Consider the following 24,709-nt stretch of genomic DNA (forward strand, 5'->3'; position numbering starts at 1 on the left):
AATGCTGGCTTTTATCTTCTAGAAAACCTAGAGTCCAACTTGAGCTGCCTATATGGGTTGCCTTCCGGAATTTGGACAATTGGACCAGGTGGGTCTGGACAGCTGTTTCTGCACTAAGCTGTTGGTGGAGAAGCCAGCTGAGCCACAGCTGTATAGCTTCTCGATTTGTGCAGGACACAGAGAGGGCTGTAGACAGGCCATGAGTGCACAAGAGTGAGAAGAACCCAAACTAAGGCTGAGCTTGGTGGCACATGCTGTCATCTCAGCAGTGGGAAGCAGAGATCAGCCTGATCTACACAGTGAACTTCAGGCCAGCCAGGGCTTCATAGTGAGACTATCAAAAATAAACACACTAAGAAAAGAAAAGTACTCAAACTACTTAGAGCTTGATGTAGTCTGCCCTGGTTTCACAGTGGTTCTGTGAAGAGACGAGTGCCCAGCTTCAGTTATCTAAAACTGCTTACGTGGTCAGTGGTTGTGCCTAACCCAAACTCAGATCCCAGCCAGTCTGCCCTATCCTGGAGTTCTCTCAGTTTCAGGCTGGGTGTAGTTGCAGCAGAAATACCTTGCCTTTTCTGTGCACTGGAAGTCCTTTGATGTGTCATGGAGCAGGACTTTTACATCAGCTAATGAGGCAGACAGCAAGGCTCTGGTTGCTGGACTTTGAGCTGAAGGAAAAGTAAATCTGAACTCTGCATTGGGAAGGCCATTCGTCAGTGAGGGTGGATGCTGCTTCATGAAGTGGTCTGTTCTCAGCACAGGGTGACCTGAACAGGATGGCAATTGAGGACCTGCACTGAGTTCTGCTGTGGGGACAGAGAGATTCATTGTCCCCAGGAGACTGTGAAGGAACCTAGGTCACCAGTGTCAGTTTTCTCCTCTGCAGAGAATCCCATAGGAAGGACACCTAGACAGAGCCTTCATCTGCCTTTCTACTGTCCTTCCTGTGGGCTCTGGGCTGGCTAGCTTATGTCATCTTGACACGAGCTAGAGTTATCTTGGAAGAGGGAGCCTCAGCTGAGAAAATGCCCACTAGATTGGCCTGTGAGTATGCCTGTGGGCATTTTCTTGATTGGGGATTGATGGGGAAGAGCCCACTCACTGTGGACGGTGCGGCACGTGGGCTGTGCACCTGAACGCCATAAGAAAACAGGATGGGGGCTGGAGAGATGGCTCAGTGGTTAAGGGCACCGACTGCTCTTCCCGGGGTCCTGAGTTCAAATCCCAGCAACCACATGGTGGCTCACAACCATCTGTAATGAGATCTGATGCCCTCTTCTGGTGTGTCTGAAGACAGCTACAGTGTACTCATATATATAATAAATAAATAAAATATTTAAAAAAAAAAAAAAAGAAAACAGGATGGGCAAGTCAGTAAGCAGCACTCCTCCATGGCTTGCTTCTGAGTTTCTGCCCTGACTTCCCTCAGTGATGGGCTGTTACCTGGAAATAAACCCTTTCCTCCCCAAGTTTGGTCATGGTGTTTTAGAGTAGAAACCATGCCTAAGACAGATTAATTTATTTATTCTCGGTCTCTTTCTCTGTTAATGTTGTCAACCAGAGTTTTTTGGTTTGTTTTTTTTTTTTTTAAGATTTATTATCTTCAGAAACATCAGTAGAGGGCATCAGATCTCATTTTGTGAGCCACCATGTGGTTGCTGGAACTTGAACTCAGGACTTCTGGAAAAGTAGTCAGTCCTCTTAACCACTATACCTCCAACTCATCATCTAGAGGTTTTTTTGTTTTTGTTTTTGTTTTCTTTTTCTTTTTTTCGGAGCTGGGGACCGAACCCAGGCCTTGCGTTTGCTAGGCAAGCGCTCTACCACTGAGCTAAATCCCCAACCCCCATCATCTAGAGTTTTAAAATTAACTAGTGTATCCTCCATCCTAACTTGTTTACTCGTTGCGGCATAACAAACAGACAGGCCTCAAATCAGAACCTTAAAGCAACAGTCAACATTTATCTCTCACAGTTTCTGGGCTCCAGGAATTTGGGGGTATCTTGTCTGGGTGGTTCTGGCCCAGCCTCAGTTAAGCAGGTGTATCTGGATGAGCTGAGCGCTGTAGTCCAGCAGTGGAGTGCTTGTCTTCCGTGCATGAGGGCCTCAGCACTGCAAACATTTATCAAATGTTCCCTGGGCTTGCATTTCTCTGAAGGCTTGTGTTGGAGTAGAAACATTGCTTTGCCAGGTGGCTCGTTTACAAGGCAGTGCTGGTACTGTTCCTCTCTGTATGGACTTCTCCCCAAAATGCTTCTGTGTCTTAACAACATTGTGACAAGCCCGAGTCAACCTGACAGAAGTCACTCATTCAGTGGCCTACATTAGAAGTTGCACAGCATAATTTACCTCCTTGCATTAGAAGTCAGGGAGCAGGGTTGGGGATTTAGCTCAGTGGTAGAGCGCTTGCCTAGCAAGCGCAAGGCCCTGGGTTCAGTCCCCAGCTCCGGAAAAAAAGGAAAAAAAAAGGAAAAAAAAAAAGGAAGAAGTCAGGAAGCATCCCACATGGTTTTTGAAAGGATGAGGTAATAATGACCAAGCTTAGGACAGGCTCTCCTCATTCATTCTTCCATCCAGGAGACACATAAAATTGTCAGGAGTCTGTAAGATTGTCAGGGAGCCCTCTCCACCCTTTCTTACTGTGCGGTCAGAGTTCTAGCTGTAATGTGGGCATTGTCACAGCTGCTTGAACTTCCACTCCTGAGTGCTCCACAGAGCTTATCAGATCCCCACTACAGACTCCTCTAGGACTTAGCCAATAATGCGTTCCCTTCAGCTGTTGTAACTTGTGGGGTAGAACTTGCCTTTGAGCCTGGTGACTGCTGGGAAGCCTTCCCATTCTTCCTCTTGGAAATGTTTCTGTGGCTGCTAAGATACCCATCTTCGGGTAAGGGACACGAGGCTATGGTCACAGAACAGCTCAGGACACCTGATTTTTTTTCACTATTGTTGGCCTGTCTTTCAGATGTAGACACTTGAGAAACTAACCCGGTGATGGTGCTGTTTTCTTATGTTTTGCAGAAGGCCCTGGGTGTGCGGCAGTACCATGTGGCCTCTGCCCTGTGCCAACGGGCCAAGGTGGCCATGAGCCACTTTGAGCCCAGTGAGTACATCCGATATGACCTGCTAGAGAAGAACATTAACATTGTCCGTAAACGGTAAGGTGTGGGGAGCTCAGGGTGACAGCTGAGAGCTTCTTCCCCTTCAGGAAGCACTGGGACTGCCAGCGGCAGGATCTAGTGTTCAGGAAGCAAAAATCCCAGCAGACGGAAAACTTAGTGTTGGAGCCTCTGTCCCTTATCCAAGGAGTAACATTAAGAAAAGTGCAGGGACAATGACACATGCCTGCAGTCTCAGTGCTGCAGAGGCAGAGGCAGGAGCACCAGGAGCGTCAGACCAGAGAACTGCCTTCTAAGGTTCTAAGTCTGGTGACTGGTGAAGCCCACACTTAGCCTATTCTTTCTGATTCTATTGGCCCCAGCATTGGTTCTAGTATTTTTTAAAATTACGTTTTATTTAGTGTGTGCGCGCACCTGTGTGTGTGTGTGTGTGTGTGTGTGTGTGTGTGTGTGTGTGTGTGTGTAGGTGTGTGTGTAGGTGTGTAGGCATGCACTTGTGTGTGACCGCACACATGTAGCGAGGTTAGAGGACAACTTGGGGCAGTCATTATTCTCTTGTTCTATCATGCGGCTCCCAGGGATGGAACTAAGGTTGTGAGACTTGGTGGCAAGTGCCTTTACCCACGGAGCCATCTTGACAGTTGGGTTTCATGTATACTTGGTTGGCTTTGAACTCACTGTGTAGCCAAGGAGATGAGAATTTCTGATCCTTCTGCTTATACCTACCAAGTGCTAGGATTACAGGCATGTGCCATCATATGTGATCCTGGACCTTAAACTCAGGTCTTTGTGCATAGTAGGCAAGCACTTTACCAATTGAGCCAGTCCCTAGCCAGCTTCTAGTCTCGTCAGGTTCATCCAGACAGCATGCCCTAGTCACCTGGGAGGCTTTTACATCAGCCAGCCCCTACTCCCCTACCCTCAGCAGTTCTGCTTCAGGGGAGCCTGACCTTGCTTTAAACAGTGTTGTTTTTGGCATCACCGGGGAGTCTCTTCAGACCAAGACTCTCAGCCCCCGCTCCAGTTTAACTGAGTGAGAACCTTGTATTTAGTAGGAACCTCTGGTGCCAGGTGGTAGTGGTACATGCCCAGCCCTAGGGTGGCAGAGGCAGGCAGATCTCTGAGTTTTAGATCAGTCTGGCCTACAGAATGAGTCCCAGGACAGCCAGGGCTACACAGAGAAACCCTGTTTCAAAAAGAAAAGGAAGGGAGGGAGGAAGAGAAAACACGGTCCTCTAGGGATTGATGACATCAAATGTGGGCAGCACTGACCAGCCTTCCAGCTCTTTCTAAAATGCAGTCTGCATGCAGAACTGCTGTCCCTGCCAACACAGGGCCTGTGCAAATCCTTCCTCCAGAAAACACTGAATTTATTCTTGAGTCCCTACCACTGCTAGGCGGGAAGGTAATGGATTGTCCTTTCATCCTGAGACTTGCACCTCTGCTGTTCATCAGCTTGGAAGGACAGCTGGCACAGAAGTGAGCTGCTAGTGACCTGACTAGAGCGTGTTACTTTCTACCTAACTTAGGGTTTGTTTGTGCTTTTAAGATAGGGTTTCTCTCTGTAACCCTGGTTGTCCTGGAGCTTGCTCCATAGATGAGGCTGTCCTTAAATGCAGAGATCTGCCTGTCTCTGCCTTCCAAGTACTGGGATTGCAGGTGAGCACCACCTGACTAGCTTGTCATTTAGTTTTTACTAAAAGCAGTCGCTGAAGCAATGGAAACAATATTTAGATTTTAACTTTGTCAATAAATTAGAACAAAAACTTCCATTCTTTTTTCTTATTTTCGTTTCATGTATATGAGTCCATTGTAGCTGTCCTCAGACACACCGGCAGAGGGGATCGGATCCTATGACAGATGGTTGTAAGCCACCGTGTGGTTGCTGGGAATTGAACTCAGGACCTCTGGAAGAGCTTTTTTCTTATTTTTTAAAGATTTATTTATATGTAAGTACACTGTAGCTGTCTTCAGACACATCAGAAGAGGGCATCAGATCCCATTACAGATGGCTGTGAGCCACCATGTGGTTGCTGGGATTTGAACTCAGGACCTCTGGAAGAGCAGCCAGTGCTCTTAACCACTGAGCTGTCTCTCTAGCATGCACCGCTTCCCCCCCACACACACATTTTTTTCAACTCTGTGTTAATCAGAGAATTCTGATAACTATCTGTGTGGTTCAGGTAACTGGAAAAGGCTGCTCTGTTCTTGTTGTTGCCGTGAACCAACCAATTGTCTGTCCTCAAAGAGTTTGATTTTGCGCTTAAGAGATGCTTACCAATGTGTAGACATTTTTGGTTATCTTTACAGAATGAGAGGGTTGTTATCACTACCTGCATAGTGGGTAGAGACCGACGACACCACTAAACCCACCGTGCACAGGATAGCCTTACAGCAGAGTCACCTGGCCCAAGTGTAGGTAGTGCCAGGGTTGAAAACCATGACAGAAACAGTGGAGACGAGGCTCTTCTGGAAGTTTATTCTGAAGGATTTTTCTTTTTGAGAATTTCAAACATGCATGTCATGTGTCTTGACCAAACATGAGCTCACAATGGTTGTGACTGCATCCACAAAAACTAAGGAAGCTCAAGCTAGTCTAAGAGCGTTAAAGAAGGCAGAGCGTTGCCAGGGGACCCCTTCCTCCTCCTGTGCCTTTGACAGTAGGGTCAGACTGTTTCCAGCAACAGAATGCACCAGAACAACACCCAAAGAACAAAGGGACAGATAAACCTAGAGAAGCCAAGTCGCCCTCAGTCGGAGGAAGTGGTGATAAGCTGCCCCAGGTTTGCGCACTGCCAGGTGTACATCTTGGATTATACTGCTAGTGTGGGTTCATCTCGGCTCCCACTGAGCTCACTGTGTGAAGGAGGTGCCTTTACTTGCTGAGCGTCTCACCAACCCAGTGTCAGGCTGGTTTTTGTTTTGTTAAATAGTATTTCAGGCATTTGCTTTCAAGGTCTTAGTGCTATTTTTCGGCTCTCTTGAGCCCAGAAAGGGAGGCTGTATTCTATACAGTGAGTCATTGCCACCCACTTGCCTGGGATATGCTGCTGCAAAGGGCCAAGCCTTGCTGTTTTACTGGCGGCTCTCATGAAGTAGACCTAGAGATTCTTAAAACTGCCAGTTGAGCTGTTGTGCTGAACAGGGCTCTCAGTTCAAGGGCTTAGGGGACTGAGGTTAGGAGATGGGGCCCAGGCAGGTAGAGGAGAAGGAGGGCCCATGCTTCCTGCTGAGTCATGCTGGCAACAGCAGTGTTGTTTCCAGCAGTGTCAGCGTGAGAGCACTGGCAGCACACTCTGCTGGCTCCTTGCGTCTAGTTTTGTACTACAGCTTTGACCTGGGAGAACTCGCTTTCCCTCCCAGTACCTCAGTTCCCTCATCTGCACTGTGAGTGTAAATGAGTTACATGCATGAAGTGCTTAGGAAATCCTAAGAGTAGGGACTGGAGAGATGGTTTAGTGTTCTCTTCTAGAGGCACCCAAGTTCAGTTCCTGGCATCACCTACTGTGACTCTGATTCCAGGGCATCTGCAGTCCTTTGGCCTCTGCAGATACCTGTTTGCACACACATATAAACAATACATCTTTTTAAAAATCCCAGAATTTAGGACTTTAATAACATAACACTGACCTTCAGTAACAGAATGGGGATCATGGTGGACTGGGAATGGGCTGGGGGTTATTACCAGAGGCAGAGAAGGACTTAAGGAGTGAGCAGACAGTTCTAGTATGTTTGTGTGTGGTGGTGAGAACCAAATTAAGGTCCTAGCAGCTGCCGTTCTGCATCTGAGCCACTTACTTCCCAGCCCCAAAACATAGACCCTGTATACAGCTTTTCAGTCTAATTACACCTCAGAAAAGCTGTCTCTCAGGATGTCTTTGTTTGTTTGAGGAGGGTGGAGTCTTGCTCTGTAGCCCTGACCAGCCCTACTGTTCAGGCTCAGCTTATACTTCTGGCAGTTCTGTCACCTTAGCCTCCTGAATGCTGAGAGTACAGAGCTACTGTGTCCTACTGTAATAAAGCTGTTTGAAAACGAGAACTATGCCAAGCTTGGTGACAGGTGTCTGCAAATTCTAGTGTACCTGTAATTCTAATACTCAAGAAGTTGAGATACTTGGTCCTTAGAGCTTGAGGCCAACCTGGGATATAAAGTAAACTCCTTCCTCCCTCCCCCCCTCCCAAAAAAAAAGAACAGAGCAAAGGGGCTGGAGAGAGTTAAGTACTTATTGCCCTTCTAGAGATCCCAAGTTTGGTTCCCAGAACCCACATAGCAACTCACAGTCACTTGTAACTTCAATTCAAGAAGATACAATATCACACCCTCTTCTGGCCTCTTTAGGTTTTGCATGCACACACGATGCACACATACACACAGACACCCATGCATATAAAATAATAAATAATCTTTAAATTAAAAAACGACACAGTCACACACACAAATGGCCAGGTATAGTAGTATATGCTTCAATGCCAGCATTGAGAACGCTGAGGCAGAAGACTGAGATGTGAGGATCATGAGTTGGAGGCTAGACTAAGTTGTGGAGAGCGTTCTCTGTCTTGAAAACAGAGAGCCAGGCAGCAGTAGCACATGCCTTTGCTCCCAGAACTCAGGAGCCTGAGACAGAAAGACAGCCATGAGTTAGAAGCCAAGTCTTAAAACCAAGGAAGTGCTGTTAGTATAAGCTTTTGTCTCTGGTACTGTGCTTTAAGGGGCTCTAGAGGAAGCCAGTTTGTTAATTTGGTGCTTTGGTGCTTAGCGACAGAGTCAGATAGAAACTCTGAGCTTCTAATTCTGTCCTGGAATGACAGAGCACGACCTTTGACTGAGGTGAACTCTGGTGCTTCCTAGGCAGTCTCAAGTTCATCTAAAGTTTCTGGAATGGTGGGAGGAAGGGTGGGGAGGTGGCTGCTGGGTTGTGTGAGTAGGCAGTGAGTTGACTTTGGTCTAGTGGGTGGCATGCTGGTGAGCAGGGAGTACTTGAGTCCTGGCAGAGTCTGTACCTGTTTGAGGGATTGGCTCCATTCCCTTATTTATCTTTCTGTAGAAAGGAGCCATGGGCCTCCAAGGAAATTGGGATCTAGGAAAGCAGCCTAAGTGTGCAGTGGAGCTGGAGGCTGGCAGCCACACTTCCCTGTTAGATGCACATGAGACTGGCAGGGAAGCCTCTCAAGCAGTAGAGAAGCGGGCATCCCTGGTGTGCAGTGGACATTCGTGCCTAGTGCTGAAACAAGCTGAGTGGAGGGATCCAAGACTCAGGCTTAGGCTGTGAGTTGAGCTGTTAATATCTGTCTGCCGAGCCTGTGTCCTTTGGATGGCTTTATTAGATACCAAGAACATAATTGACGTCTGATGAGATTGTGGATGTGGATAGGCACCTGCTAGATAATACACTAGTGTAGTACAAAAGCAAATACTCTTTGAAAACACTAGGCCTCTTATTTTGTATGTTTGTTTATGTTGACTGTTTTGTGTTGTTTTGATTTTTTTTTTTTTTTTCCGGAGCTGGGGACTGAACCCTGGGCCTTGCGCTTCCTAGGCAAGCGCTCTACCACTGAGCTAAATCCCCAACCCCCTGATTTTTTTTTTTTAAAGCAGGGCTTTACGTAACCCAAGCTAGTCTTGAGCTTGCTGCATAGCTCAGGATAATTTGAAAATCCTGATCCCTGAGTCCGCCTCCCCTGATGCTGATGTTCACTTGTTCTTCAAATAATCATAAACGCCAGGTACTTCCTGTGTCCTGGAGATCCTGTGCAGAACAGCACTGGCTTGGTCCCGCCCCAGTGGGCCTTCATGCAGATGCTCTGTGCCTGCTCACTGCCACACACATGAGGAGAGGCTGTGCTGGGTGAGCACAAAGCTACTGCCTTCTTTCTGCCCACAGGTTGAACCGGCCTCTTACTCTCTCGGAGAAGATTGTGTATGGACACCTGGATGACCCAGCCAACCAGGAGATCGAGCGGGGAAAGACATACCTGCGTTTACGGCCCGACCGGGTGGCCATGCAGGATGCAACAGCCCAGATGGCTATGCTACAGTTTATTAGCAGTGGGCTGCCCAAGGTGGCTGTGCCATCAACCATCCACTGTGATCATCTGATTGAGGCCCAGCTTGGGGGTGAGAAAGACCTACGCCGGGCCAAGGTGAGCCCCAGGAGGGCTGGTGGCTGGGTGTGAGGTGGGGAAGGGAGAAAGAGCCCATGTTGCAAAATGCCAAGGCACTGATGCCGCTCTGCTTGTCATCTTCCCACGGCCCCCGATGGCCTGAGGATGACCTCATGTGTGACAGGCAGGCGCTCTACCTCTGAGCCGTTCCCCAACCCTGAGGGCTCACGCGTTTTTAAGGCTTGCTTTTAATTCTTCCTAATATGAGAAGTGAAATCTGATGTGAAGATGTTAGAAAATTAACCGTTTGTCCCTAGTGTTAGCCCAGAAAACATTCTCTTCTGTTAGAAAATGCTGCTGGGCTGGGCTGGGTTGGGGTGATGTTCTTCAGAGTCTGAGTTGGTTCCTAGAACCCACATCAGACAGCTCACAACCACCTGTAACCCTAGCTCCAAGGATATCTGATACCTCGGCCTCTGGCGGAACCTACATTCAAGAACATACACGTACACACTTACACACTCACACTCACACACTCACACACACAAACACACTCACACTCATACACACTCACACACTCACGCGCGCGCGCGCACACACGCGCGCACACACGCGCGCACACACACACACACACACACACACACATGCACACACTCACACTTTTATGATAATAAAGAAGTCAGTTTGACAATGCTGGTACACACCTTTAATCCCAGCACTTGGGAGGTAGAGGCGGGAGGGTCTCTATTCAAGCCCAGCCTGTTGTACATAGTGAGTTCTAGGACAGCCGGGGCTACACAGAGAACCCTATTTCCAGAGCCAACACAAAGGAAACAAAATGGAAAGCGCTGCGGACCCAGGTGTGCTGGTCCACGCTGCTGGTTCTGGAGTCGGAGTCCTTTCTGTCCTGACAGCCCACCTTCATAGATCTCTGTCTGTGTCACATACGTTCTCTCCTGCTTTCTTCTGCCTATGGGGATTTGATTCGGGAAAGGGTGGAGCTCCCCATGTCACGGCTACAGGAGTTGTAGGCCCTTTCTTGTTCTCACTGTAGAGCTGTATGCTGATAGCCCTCTTCCAGGCTTTGTGCCTCTGAAACTGCCACTCAGCACTGGATTCCCATTTACCATGAAATCTGGTTTGTGCTCCTTTTCCTAAGCATCCAAGCTTATGATACCTTTCTATGTGCTACTCTCAGATCTGGCTTCTCCCTCCCAACCCTGAGTCTTGCTGCTCCCGACCCTGGCAATGGGAGTGGTTTTCTTTGTGGGGCATTGGTGAGAAGTGAATGCTGGCAGTCCTGAGGCCCAGCTGGCCCAGAGCAGAGCATGTGATTGAAAGTGCTTGAAGTATCTTGGTCAGCCTGGCTCACAGAGCCTCTCAGACCCTTGGGAAGCTCTGAGAGCAGCCAGTCTTCCTATCCTGGCCTTTCTCCACCCTTACCCACCCATGGTGTCCTAGGGGGACAGTGGAGCTTTCCACTCAGCTGAAATCGAGCCCTTTCTACAGACTTGCAACTTCCATAGCTGTGAAGGGGTGATCATGTTACATGTCTTTGCTGGATCAGAAGCTGCACAGACCAGGGACCTTGGGAAAACTTCCCCAGCAGGACTACCATGTGTGCTACAGATGTGATTCATAAACCACAGATTGTAGATCTCATCGCTTCGTGTATTCAACAAATGTTTACTGACTGTTCATCATGTGTTAAGTGCTGTAAAAGGAACTGTCAAGTGGGAACTAGGTGGGCGTGGTCTTCTCACAAGAGTTCTATAGGGAGGATCGTCATGGCAAGGGGAGAGGATGTGCAGGATCTGTAAATTATTCTTTTTTAAAGATCTATTTGTTTGTTTTTCGTAAATACATTGTCTTCAGACACACCAGAAGAGGGCATCGGATCCCGATACAGATGGTTGTGAGCCACCATGTGGTTGTGGGAATTGAACTCAGGGCCTCTGGAAGAGCAGTTGGTGCTCTTAACCACTGAGCTATCTCTCTAGCCCAGCTCTGTAAATTATAAGAACAGGGGTTTGATTGAGATTTGGGAACAGGGAGGGGACAGGCTGGGAGCCCTTGAGGATGGGCTGTAAGTTGACACCTAAACAGATAACAGGAGGAAGGAATTCCAGACCGATTGGCAAAGGCCTTGGTGGTGGAACATGGCTGTAATTCTAGTACCTGAGAGGTGCGGATCAAGAGTTCAAAATCCTTCCCTGCTTGACAGTCAGTTTGAGACCAGCATGGACCTTATGACCCCTTGACCCTGTCTCACCCTGGTTGGATGGATGGATGGGTGGATGGATAGATAGATAGATGGACAGACGGACGGCCCCTTCTCACCTACCCTCCCTCTAAACAAACAAACAAACACAATGAATGAGTGTTGAGTATAAAATGGCCCAAAGACAGGAAGAAACTAAACTTATACAATGAAAAGGGGTCTGCAAACTTGAGTCCTGTGGGAAAACAGAAGACAAGACAGGCAGGCAAAGGCCATCCTAGAGTCATGGGTAGACCCTGCCTTAGTCTTAGTTTTCTGCTGCCCTAACAGGACATTAGAGATGAGGGAAATTATATATTCTAGGCAAGCACTCTACCACTGAGCCAAATCCCCAACCCCGAAATTATATATTCTAGAAGTTCATTTTGTCTCTATTCTGAAGGATGGTTCTGGCAGGAACCTTTGTGCTGTCATAGGTGGGAGGGCAAGCAAATGTGGGTGAGTCAGGAATACCAGGCAGGCCTTAACTCCTTTTTATGAAGCCACTCCACAGTCACAGTGTTAACTTGCATTCCTGAGGGCAAAGTCTCTTAAAGTTCTTAATTCTTACTACTGCCATGGCTTACTTTCAACCTGAATATCAGAGACATGAAGATTTAGAAAGGGATTGATATTGTCAGTTCCGCATGTGTTTATAATCTCTAGCCCACAGACAAGTAGTGATCTGTCTAGAATCACAGAGCCAGAGAAAGTTCCAGACTGTTTCAGTGTCATTTGTGGAATACCCACCCTCTCACAAACATACAAATGCACCCACCCTACTGCCCTGTGTCCCAGTTTCACAAGTAACTGATTTGTAAAAGACAAGGCCAATATGTTAATTATTAATAAGGAAGGGGTCTCTCTGGTCACACAGCTTGCCTGTCATTCTTTCACCTAGAGAACTAAGTGGACTCTCAGATGGATGAACTCGGATGGATGAACTGGCTGATTGGAGTTTAAATGAAATTGGTTTCAGGTTTTTTATCAAGTGTGGACCTCCTTTTCAACACTAGAGTCCACCATGGTGCTTGCTGCTCCCCTTGTCACTGGTCTGTCTCATGTGTCCATGGTCGTGTTTCATTATATAAAGTTGGTCTTCAAATGCAGGCTGAATGGGAATATTAGATCCCGTCCTTCTCAGATCAGTGGTGCAGCCAGGTAGGCCCTGTAAAACCACCTTACCCAGTAACTGCGCACCTACTGTGTGCTCACAGGTGCTCACGGGTGGAATCTGACACCCTTTGCAGAGGCAACAGCTTGGATTCTGTCAGGATTCTCCTGGTCTGTAGATGGACAGGCCTCACTGGAGCCTCTGGTTTTCCATCTCTAAAGTCGATTTGACAGCAGTCTTGTCCCCACTTCCTAAGGGGGTTGTAGGTTATGGGTCTGTTTACCACACTATTATTTGCAGTCAATAAGTGTTAGCTGACAGTCTAGACAGTGAAGAAACTAAACTAAGATGTCCTCTTAGTCCCCTTGTTTCCCTTTGATAGTCCTGGTCACCCTGTGTACCTTTGTAGACATGGCATATCCCTTTGTTATTGGCCCCCACTAGAGACTTGAGTGCCCCACAAGCCATTGGCAGTTATCCTGCCATATTACTTCTACAAGGAAACTGAGGCACAGAGCAAGGCAGAAACTTGTTCCCAAATTACCTTTCTGGCCAGGTGTCATAGAAGTGGAGCAGTTTACTCCCCTGTCTTTCTCCCTGGGCCCGCCAGCTGAAACCGCAGGCCAGTGGCCAAGCCCACTGGAATTATTTTTAGAAGCCCTGTAAGAGAAGACATGTCTTCACAGTACAGCATGTCATTGCCTTGGGAGAGGGAGTGCAGAGTGTAACGTCATCCCAGATCAAACTAATGCTCTGGTTATTGATTTGTTTTAATAGGACATAAACCAGGAAGTATATAATTTCCTGGCAACTGCCGGTGCCAAGTATGGTGTGGGCTTCTGGAGGCCTGGATCTGGAATCATTCACCAGGTAATGCACAGCTAAGCTTGCCTTTATAAGGGTCCCAAGCACAGATTGCACTCTGGTAATGGGACAGCATGTTCCAGACCTGCTGGTGACTTGAGGCTTGGGAGAGCTGAGCAAGAGTGCTGGTGGCCATGTTATCCTGGGTACTGGGGTTAGAGGTATACAATGGCAGTTTACAATGCTTGAGAACATGCTTGGAGGAAGGGATAGAAGTTGGATTCATACTTGTAGTCCTTTATATGGCATTGGGGAATATTGGGTGTACTGCTGAGCTACATACATTAACATGTTCTTGTGTGTATCATTTGTCTAAGTGTTAAGCCCAGTTGTGCAGGTAGCTGATCTAAGGGATGCAAAGCCCTATTGTGACTTCCACAGGCACCAGGTATTCATGAGGTGTGCAGACACACATGGGAACAGAATGTTCATATACATAAGTAAATCTAAAAGTATTTTTAAAATAAAAAACAATTATAATTTTTTGTGATGCTGGGGTATTGAATGCACAGCAAGCACTGTGCCAGTTGAGCTGTTTCCCATGATACATATAAAGATTATCAAGATATTGACTCACTAGTACTTACCATGACCTTGTGAAGTAAGAGGTTTTAGTATAACATACTTTGGAAATGAGGAAAGTAAGGCAGAGCTTAATGCCCTCACCCAGTGAGAGCCTCCTGGAGAGTTGTGCACTAGGGATGTGGGCCTGAGGGAGTGCCCTGCTCCACCGTGGTGTTCTCTCCGCCATGATGTTCTGCCACCTGTAGCAACAGGGAGCACTGCTTAGTTGTTTTCCAGTGGAACTCTGCAGGATGGAGGTACTGAAAGTCCAACGCAAATGGTGTTTAATTCAGGAGATAATTTGGTTCATAAAGCCATGTGTGGTCGGCACACTGTAAACCCAGCATTCACGAGGCTGTAGCAAGAGGTTGTTGTGAGCTTGAGGGCATCCTGGGCTACAAAGCTGAATTCTAAAGAGCCTGACCCACAATGTGAAACCCTTTCTCAGAAAAATAAAAGTCAGCCAGGCAGGATGGCACACACCTTTCATCCCAATATTGGAGGGGGCAGGGGCTGGTAGATCTTTGTGAGTTTAAGGCCAGAGTGGACTACAGGTTAAGGCCTTGACTCAAAAAACAAAAAAACAAAATTGTTGCCTGTGTGTATTTGAGGGAGGTACTGCTTTCTGTCCATAAAGGGAGTTGTTGAGAACCAGCCTGGTCCATGTCTATTAGCCATCCATCCTGTATGTGTGGGATCTCTTCTGCGATTCCAAGGTGACTTCTCCCTACATCCACCCCAGGCCTTGATACCTGCTTCCTAATAGAGGAGCTGAGTCAGGCTGACTGTGATTAGGCCCCTGGCTGTGCCCATCTCTGAGACCAGAGCTAAGAATGGATTACTGCATTGCCCTTTAGGACAGGTCTGCCAGGGTTGCATGTCACACAGTCTGTCAGGACCAGAGTGTGTGTCTGCAGTGGGGCATAAAGACAGATGGACCTACCCTTGGTTATTAGCCTTTGATATGGAGGGCACCCCAATCCAGGTATCCCCCATTCCGTTTAGGTCACAGGCCTAGGCCTCTTCAGCAGCTCTTAAGCCAAAGTGTGGAGCTGTGAGTGGTGGCTGAGCGTACCTGCCCTTTGCCACCGATTAAGCATTCAGCATGACTCTTAAAAACAATTCCAGGAACCATGTGTTTCAGTTGCTGTGCTATTGTTATGAAGAGACACCATGACCAAGGCAACTGTTAGAACTGTTGATTGGGGCTGGCTCATGGCTTCAGAGGTTTAGTCCATTGTCATCATGGCAGGAAGCAGGGTAGCACGTAGGCGGATGCTGGAGCAGTAGCTAAGATCTACATTCTGGTCCCTAGACAGAGATCAAGACTCTGGGCTTGGCATGGGTTTTTGAAACCTCAAAGCCCACCCATCCCAGTGACACACTTCCTCCAACAAGACCACACCTCCTGGTCCCTTTCATCTTTTCAAATAGTGCCTCTTACTGGTGACTAGCGTTCCAGCCTGTGGGCCTATGGGGCCTGTTATTATTCAAACCACCACACCACGTGAGTCTCATGTGGCTTTACCTTTCTGTCCCTCGGTGTCAACTGTCAGCATCTTTCTTTCCGGGGAACCCCATTCCTTGTCCCTGTTGATCTGGCAGACCCTGCTCCTCTACAGCGTAGCTTTTTTTTTTTTTTTTTTTTTTTTTTTTTTTTTTTTTTTTTTAAAGATTTATTTATTTATTATATAGAAGTACACTGTAGCTGTCTTCAGACACACCAGAAGAGGGCATCAGATCTCTTTACAGATGGTTGTGAGCCACCATGTGGTTGCTGGGAATTGAACTCATGACCTCTGGAAGAGCAGTCGGGCGCTCTTAACCGCTGAGCCACCTCTCCAGCCCTACAGCATAGCTTTCTATTCTCCCTGTTTAATCTCTCGGTCTCCCACACCCTGTGCTCAGGCCCCAGGTGAGCTGCTGTGGGCCATTTTGAATTTTGTTCCCAGAATATGCTCAGTGCTTTTCCACTATGTCATGAGCCAGGTAGGCACAGGGATTGTGTCACTGAAGATAGGGCCAGGTGACTACAGAATTGGGCCTCAGTGTTTGTATGTGTTATGTATATAGATGGTTGAATTTCTAATGTGATGTTATAAATGTTAGTCCAACCTAAAATAAACTTTTCTGCTGGGTGTGTTGGTGCATGCCTATAATTTTAGCACTTAGGAGCTGAAGGAGGAGGTTCCCAAATTCAGGACCTTGTCTCATAACAAACAGACAAAATATACTTCTCAACCCTTAACCCATTTACCTAGCAGCATTCATAGATTGGTGAGGTCATTGTCACAGCTATTTCATTGTGATGCTAGACACCACCAACACTAGACAATTTACACGAGGTTGAGAGTACTATAATCCTAGGTCTACATTAACCTCTCCTCCTGGATGGTAACAACATGTGTGGCTACACCATGCTGACCACCATGAAGTCTGTGTAACTCACCTTCATGAGTTAGTTCTCACCCTGTGGGTCTGTGGGGATCGATACTCCCACATCTTCGCTGAGGCAAATGAAAGGGAGGGAGATGAATAGTGGTGGTGGCTAGCCCTGTCTATCTAGATGCCACCTTGAGGAAGGTGTCAGCCCTTCCAGCCTTCTCCGTCTCCAGGTGGTGAAGGCCCGTCATGATATGCCAAGTCCATGGGTAGACAGGTGCCTCACTTCCTGTGGAGACAGGTTTCTGTGACAGTGTAGAGACCCTGCCCACATCCGGTGCTGATAGTTTGTAGAGCCTCTCACAGCTCTCCTCACCCTTGTTCTTCCTAGTGTCCAGGAGTGGGCTAATTTCACCAGGCAGATGAGCAGAACCCCCAGGTGAAGGATCTTCTTGCAAAATAATAAAATATTGCCTCTCCCAGCTGGATGACATGATGTCATTTAGTCATCACGGAGGCCTAGTGATATGGCAGCTGTTAGTATAGAAGACGAAGCTGAAGCCTCAAGAGGTTAAGTGTCTTGCTCAAGGCCTCACAAAAACTAGTGGGTGGGGGTAGGGGCTAAAAACTCAGGCACAAAGTGGGCTGGACACTTAGCCCAGAAGGACCTTCCCAAGAATCTAGCACCTTGGAGGGAGCTGAACCGTGGGTAGAACTGATGTGGGTTACTGCCCCTGCTTTCTTACCCGGTGTTCTAGAGAGCACTCATACCCAGGCCTTCACAGCTAGGAGGGGCCTTTGTAGAGGAGCCCTGCCAAACAGGCTGAGTGATGACTCCAGGGTATGAAGGCCTGGGAGGCAGGCTGTGCACTTCTTAGGTACTGGAGAGCTCCTGGCATCTCAGTGCTTACTTAAATACCCTGTGGGGACTAAAACCAGTTCCTGACAGAACTGTCTGTCCTGATGAGAAGCCTGGGAGAAGGACCACCCACCCACCCTGGCTGTTCATATCATAGGGCTGAGAATCTGTCAGGAGCTCTTTCCAGGCCCTTCACAGGACACATTCCTACATTCCAGTTTGTCCAGTTCTTACCACATCCTGAGGTTAAGATGACCTGAGTACTTTATTACTATAGATTGGGAGACTGAGGCACGGGGAGGCAGTTACAAACCAAGTCACACCGTAGAAACTATTAAAGCTGTTCATGAATCGGACCACCTGAACACACAGGTGTAGCCTAAATGAGGCTGCCCTACCCCATCCTTGAAGAACACCTGGGCATGGCTGGGTGGGCTGGTGTTAGTGGGGTCCTGTACATCCTTTTGTGGTTCCAACTTCAATTCTGTTCTGAAGACTTCTATGCTTAAGATCTTTGGTTATTTTTCAGATCATTCTAGAAAACTATGCATACCCTGGAGTTCTTCTGATTGGCACTGACTCCCACACCCCCAATGGGGGTGGCCTGGGAGGTATCTGCATTGGAGTAGGGGGTGCTGATGCTGTGGATGTCATGGCTGGGATCCCCTGGGAGCTGAAGTGTCCCAAGGTGAGGGGAAGGGAAAAACTTGCTCTAGCCCAGCTGGAAGGGAGGCTGGTGGGAGTACATAAGGAACTGTGGGTCCGGGATGGATGAACCAGGCTAGATTCTTTCTGTGAGGAATAGGGCTGAAGAAGAATACAAGGGAATGTCAGCTCCATCCGTGACTCCTCCCTGGAGCACGTCGTGCTGGGTAGTGCCTGTACTTGTCTAGCCCACTGTTGCAGGTGATTGGCGTGAAGCTGACGGGCACCCTCTCTGGTTGGACCTCACCCAAAGATGTGATCCTGAAAGTGGCCGGCATCCTCACAGTGAAAGGTGGCACAGGTGCCATTGTGGAATACCATGGACCTGGTGTCGACTCCATCTCCTGCACTGGTGAGGACGGGAGCCCCACAGTGTCCCTACCTCTGGGACAGCTCATGGACCCAAAACAGGAATCAAGTGGCCTTCCCTGAGGCTGTCCAAACAGTGTGGGCAGACATGAAGGCCAGGCTAGAAACAACCTGCTGATCTAATGGAACAACTGAAAACCATTGTAAAATCCCAGCACTAGGGAGGCAGAGGCAGGCAGATCTGAGTTCAGGCCAGCCTGGTCTACAGAGTGAGTTCCAGGGCAAGCAGGGCTACACCAAGAAACCCTGTCTCAAAAAAACCAAAAACCTTCTGAGTTTGAGCAGCCTTTATATCTGTACTTCCCAAGTAGCTAGTACTGCAGGCATATATATATTCTGTACCCAATTTATTTCATTCTTATTGTTCAAATTCCAAAAATTATTTACATAGTACCCTGGTGTGACTGAAACAGGGCAGAATTTCAGGCAGACAGACCGAGACCTAAATTGCTGCCAGCATTTATTTCTTTATGATGATCTAGAACCACTCTAAGCAGTGGCTGGCCATGTCCATGTTCAGTACACAGGGCTATCTCTTCTGCTAGGTAGGAAAGATAGACTTTGAGCTAGAATTCTGCTTATGAAGGCTGGCCATGGGCTGTGAGGGATGGGTGTCTGTTGCTAGGTGGCCTTGTAGGCCAGGAAGGAAGTGATGTAGCTCATTGTATGAAGAGCTATGTGCCCACCTGGCAGGCACTGGGGCCCCCTGCCTAGCTGCCTAGTAGCCTCATGCTTTGGGCTCTGTTTCTCCACAGGCATGGCAACAATTTGCAACATGGGTGCAGAAATTGGGGCCACTACATCAGTGTTCCCCTACAACCACAGGATGAAAAAGTACCTGAGCAAGACAGGCCGAGCAGGTGAGCTCACGGAGGGGGAGAGGGGGCAGGGTGAGCACACAGCCATGCTGATACCTGCCCTGAAGGCATGAGTACTTAGCCTGGTATCCCTGGGCTGTCTGCCTTGCAGAGGCCCAGAAGTCCCTGCAGGTAGATGACAAACCAGGTGTGTGTGGTGGCTCCTAATTATGTCTTTAGCCTCTGAAAGGGTCTGGCCCCCAAATCATCCCTGCTACAGGTTATCCATGTCAGTTTCACAGGAAAAGGCGGCTGAATTCCGGTCTTTTCTTGCCCAGTCCCTGGTGTCCCCTACAAGCTGTGGAAGTGACATGGGTCTCTTCTGGATAACTGCTCTCTGATTGATTCCCAGCTTCCCCCAGCAACTATCAAGCTTCTCGTAGGTTTCTTTGAAGCTCAGACAAGGAAATCAATGGCTAGAACCTGGTAAGGCAGGGGAGTGAAGGCGAATGGGTAGGTACTACAGGTTAGAGACCACGGGAAGCAGAGAGCCTCCTGAGTCCCATCTGGAGTACCTTTATCGCTTTTTATCCAGCGACTTCTTAAAAATTCTGCTCCTGGGGCTGAGGATTTAGCTCAGTGGTAGAGCGCTTACCTAGGAAGCGCAAGGCCCTGGGTTCGGTCCCCAGCTCCGAAAAAAAGAACCAAAAAAAAAAAAAAAAATTCTGCTCCTTACCAGTGAGTGGTGGTGCACACTTTCAGACCTAGCCCTGGGTAGGCAAAAGCAGGTAGATCTCTGAGTTCAAGGCCAACATGGTCTACAGAGTGAGTTCCAGGGCAGCCAGGGCTACACAGAGAAACTCAGTTTTTCTATTCTCACACACTGTGTGGTGGAGTGTGCTTGTAATCCCAGAACTTTTTCCATATCCTGTGTGTCTCTCATGTCTTCCCATTCTTAACTGACAGCCTCTTCAAGAGGCTTAGCTCCTGGTGGGCAGGGCAGCATTCTATGCTGTTGGATTTGTCCCTCTGTTGACTTAGTTACTGCCTGGAACCCGCTGTTTGGTAAGTGGCAGGTATCTGGCTCCAGTATACAAATAAACAAAGTCTTAAAACCAGTTTTTGTTTCATTCTCTTCTCTTGTGGATTCCAGACATTGCCAACCTAGCAGAAGAATTCAAGGATCACTTAGTGCCTGACCCTGGCTGCCAGTATGACCAAGTGATTGAAATTAACCTCAATGAGGTGAGGGAAGAAGTAGGGTTTGGGGGACTGCTGAGGGTGGGTTTTTTATTTTTTGGCACTGGTTGGGTGTGTGTGGGTGGTGAGGGGAGTTCCTACTGGCACACCCAGCAGGGGAGTTGGCCCTTGATTCCTAGGGCCTAAATCAGGCAGGAATGGGAGACAGACAGAAGGACCTGACGTTTAGCCATGGGGAAAAAAGCAAGTGTGACACGAGTGTCCATTTGCTGCTCTCCAACTTTAGTAAAGGCCAAGATCTTGCCCTGGGGGCTCCCTTTGCTTTGAGCTCTCAGGACAAGCTGAATGAGTTGACATCCTGATGCCTGCAGAACAGGTGTTCAGAGAACCATGAAAGAGCTTTAGAGCTACAGAAGCCAGGCTGGTCAGTGCCAGCCTTGGCTCTCTGGATCTGTGCCAGCTGACCCACCTCTGTAGGCCTCACTTCAAATGTGCAACCAAAGGTGTGAGTGAAATGGGTTCATTCATGTAGTAACAGTCTGGTGTGAGGGTGTTTGGGGGCCAGGCACTCTGCTGGTCTGTCCCAACCCTTGGTAATACAGTTGAACACTATACAAGCACACCTGTGTCCCCAGCCCTCTTTTTTGTTGTTTGTTTTTGTTGTTGTTCTGAGACAGTCCTCTGTGTAGCCCTGGATGTTCTGGAGTTCGGGAATTCGATCTATAGGCCAGGCTGGCCTCAAACTCAGAGATGGGCCCAGCTGTCTCTTCTTTTTAAGAGATTCTTACTAAGTTACTCATGCTCTCCTTGAACTTTGTTACCTAACCCAGGCGGACCTTACCTTGCAGCCCTCCTACCTCAGCCTCTCAAGTAGCTGGAATTGACTCCTCGCCATCAGAGCTCCTTCAAGAGCAGAGTAGTTTCAGAGATGACGGACTTGTGAGGCAGATGGCTCAGATTGTTTCTGTGCCTCTGTCATCTCCTTCTTGTGACCTGAAGGAGGCCTATCACTCTAACCTTCAGTTCCTGTGTGCACAGTGTGGAGATGAGACAGTCTGATTAGGCTGGGGGGGACTCCAAGTGCTGTGTGGAACCACAACCTATTGTCCACTTGTCTCTCTCTCTCTCATGACAAAGTTTGAGCCCTGAGGACAGAAGCTAGTTTCTTCTATACAAATAGGAGAATCTGTGAGGAAAGTCCATCCCCGTTCTACATCTTGTCTCACTATTCCTTGACCCTGTCTTTTCAGCTAAAGCCACATATCAATGGACCCTTTACCCCTGACTTGGCTCACCCAGTGGCAGATGTGGGCACTGTGGCAGAGAAGGAAGGGTGGCCTCTGGACATCAGAGTAGGTGAGTGCCTTCCACTGTATGGGTTAATAGGTATCTGAGGGCAGGCACTCTGCAGGAAGTCTCTGATTATTCAGAATACATCTTTATTATACCTCACAAGAAGAGTTTTAAAATACCTCTGACTCGGGTTGGGGATTTAGCTCAGTGGTAGAGCGCTTGCCTAGCAAGCGCAAGGCCCTGGGTTCGGTCCCCAGCTCAAAAAAAAAAAAAAAAAAAAAAAAAAAATACCTCTGACTCTGACTCTGACTCTGAACCAGAAACAGTCTTTGAGAACGTTACTGTGTCCCTGTAAACGTGAACATGCCCGTCTATGTAAATGGACTTTTTACATTTGCACACACCATATGCCATGCTGCTGTCTGCACAGGTCACACTGCTTCTGTAGCTCAGCCTGAGTGTCTGGAGCAGTCACAGGGCCTGGCGTGAACCGGGCTCTGCGACTTCATAGCTGCCTCCAAACACAGCGCGCAGAGGAGAAGCAGCTCCCTGTCCATCAGGACTCACACTGTCACACTGTCACTGACTCAACAGTGTCACTGTTGAGAAGAGGGGGACACTTAGTGTCGCCAGAGAGAACACAGCACGGTCTGCTACACTCAGGTTCTGGGTAAACAAAAGGAAATCATTTTCAGTATAAATATGCATGTGCCTCCTGCTAATACATGTTCTCAATTAATAATGGAAACTTCAAAAGGCAAGTCTGGTTCCCCAACCAGTCAGGAGTGATAGTTGAGTTTGCCCTTCTAAGAGTGAGAAGAGTTTTCTGTTGTGTCTACTAATTAGAAAGGAAGAGAAAAAAAAAACAAAAACAAAAACCACTGGCTAGGCGTGGTGGTTTTTGTTGTTTGTGAGACGGGGTCTCCTTATGTAGCCCTGGCTGACCTAGAACTGCGTAAATACATCAGATTAGTCTCAAACTCACAGAGGTCCCCCTGCCTCTGTCTCCTGAGTTCTGAGATTAAAAGCTTGCCCAGCTGTGACAGCTTAAAAACGTTTTTTAAAGATCTTGCTCTGATTAAAAAACAGGGAGACAGCTGACAGGGTGATGCCTGCCTTTAATGCCACTTGGGAGGCAGAGGCAAGTTTGAGGCCAGCCTGGTCTACAGAGTGAGTTCCAGGACAGCCAGGGCTACTCAAAGAAACCCTACTCAATAAATAAATATTAAAAAAAAAAAAATAAGGCTGGAGAGATGGCTCAGCAGTTAAGAGCACCCGACTGTTCTTCCAGAGGTCATGAGTTCAATTCCCAGCAACCACATGGTGGCTCACAACCATCTGTAAAGAGATCTGATGCCCTCTTCTGGTGTGTCTGAAGACAGCTACAGTGTACTTATATAAATAAATGAATAAATCTTTAAAAAAAAAAAAAAACAGACACTATAAAAAAAAATTACCCTGTCAGCTTCCATTAAGCAATAATCATTGTGACTGTGTTAGTATTAGCCTTATAATCCCAGCATTCAGATGGGTGAGGCAGGAAGATCAGGTGTTCAAGGTCAACCTGTGCTACATGAAAAAGAGTAAAGCCTTTGGGGTTTTATGTGTACTTATGCATTTGAATAAAATGTGTGTGGAAATGGATACAGTGTGACCTAAGTTAGTATGTCACAGTACAGTATGTCATGGTTAGTGACTACAGATGACTGGGTTTATATGAGTAAATAAAGTAATCTTTATTCTGATATTTAGGTCACTTCCACCATGTCTATTAGATATAACCTCTGTGCCAGATCAGTTGGTGATCTCTTTGTCCCAGGTCAGATGGAGACTTCTGGTTACCATCTCCTGACCTTTGACCCTACCATATACCAGGTTTGATTGGCAGCTGCACCAATTCAAGCTACGAGGACATGGGACGATCAGCAGCTGTGGCCAAGCAGGCCCTGGCGCACGGACTCAAGTGCAAGTCTCAGTTCACCATCACCCCAGGCTCTGAGCAGATCCGAGCCACTATCGAGCGGGATGGCTATGTGAGTGTTCACTTGCCCGTCCCTACCTCCCTACCATGCCTGCTCACGTGTCTTCAGGATGGAGCAAGCTATGGCCTGTTGGGCTAAGGCAATGCAGGCACGGCCTCTGGTCCTCCAGGCTGCTGCCTTCCCTGTTGCCTTCAGCAGTGCCCCTGGCCCTGACAGTTTTCTGTCCTCTTTATCCTCTGTAGGCACAGATCCTAAGGGATGTGGGTGGAATCGTTTTGGCCAATGCCTGTGGCCCTTGCATCGGCCAGTGGGACAGGTAAGCAGTTCATCCTGAGAGGAGCCTCTAGCTCCTTGGTGTAAAAGTAAATAGTGGAGAGAAGACTCCAGCCTAAGGCTTCTGGTTTCAGCACTGCTATACATTAGCAGTCATTGTCAGCCATGGACACTCAGAAGAGCCCTACAGAAGCCCTGAGTGGCCAGAGGCAGAGCCCTGCCTGGCTAGGGGAAGCCTAGAAGGCTGCATCCTAGAGGGAAGCTGGTGGCTCTGAGGGAGCCTTTTGAGAGCAGACAGCTGCCTAAGTGAGGAGACTCAGGCCTCAGTCAGGCCTGTGCCTCTCTTCTTTATACTCAAGATGAGAGACCTGGTGACCCTGAGGTTGTGCCCTGTGTAGTGTGCTTGAGTCCCTTGGAGGACACAGCATTTTCAGAGCCTTGCTGTTCCCCTCATCATGAACTAGGCATGTACCATAAGAAACCAAACTGGCTTCTGGATAGCCCGTGTGGCAAGGCCTCTCTAATCCTGTCCCTTTTGTCCTGGCAGGAAAGACATCAAGAAGGGGGAGAAGAATACAATCGTCACCTCCTACAACAGGAACTTCACAGGCCGTAATGATGCAAATCCTGAGACCCATGCCTTTGTCACATCCCCAGAGGTGAGGCTATCCTGACTGCCTTGGGGTCCTGTCCCTAGTGGGTCAGAGGAAAGGATGGGGAAATGGCTGCTTACATTGGCATCATAGGAAATCCCAGAGAGTGCAAAAGAACAAATTAGCTCCCCTATCAGTCCCTACCCATCAGTGAACAGTCCTAATTTGAGTTA

The 24,709-nt window shown here is 48.0% G+C and overlaps 1 protein-coding gene across 1 annotated transcript in view; it reads left to right on the top strand.

The window, feature by feature from the left end:
- Aco2 (aconitase 2) overlaps positions 1–24,709 on the top strand; it is a 42,978-nt gene that overhangs the window by 13,568 nt on the left and 4,701 nt on the right. The window contains 11 exon segments of the mRNA NM_024398.2: positions 3,022–3,158; positions 9,002–9,260; positions 13,373–13,465; positions 17,794–17,952; positions 18,171–18,321; positions 19,094–19,198; positions 20,289–20,380; positions 21,586–21,691; positions 23,504–23,661; positions 23,853–23,926; positions 24,431–24,542. Coding sequence (NP_077374.2) covers positions 3,022–3,158; positions 9,002–9,260; positions 13,373–13,465; positions 17,794–17,952; positions 18,171–18,321; positions 19,094–19,198; positions 20,289–20,380; positions 21,586–21,691; positions 23,504–23,661; positions 23,853–23,926; positions 24,431–24,542 — 1,446 coding nt within the window.

This window comes from Rattus norvegicus, chromosome 7 (genome assembly GCF_021556685.1).
Source record: "Rattus norvegicus strain SHRSP/BbbUtx chromosome 7, alternate assembly SHRSP_T2T, whole genome shotgun sequence".
Classification (NCBI taxonomy): domain Eukaryota; kingdom Metazoa; phylum Chordata; class Mammalia; order Rodentia; family Muridae; genus Rattus; species Rattus norvegicus.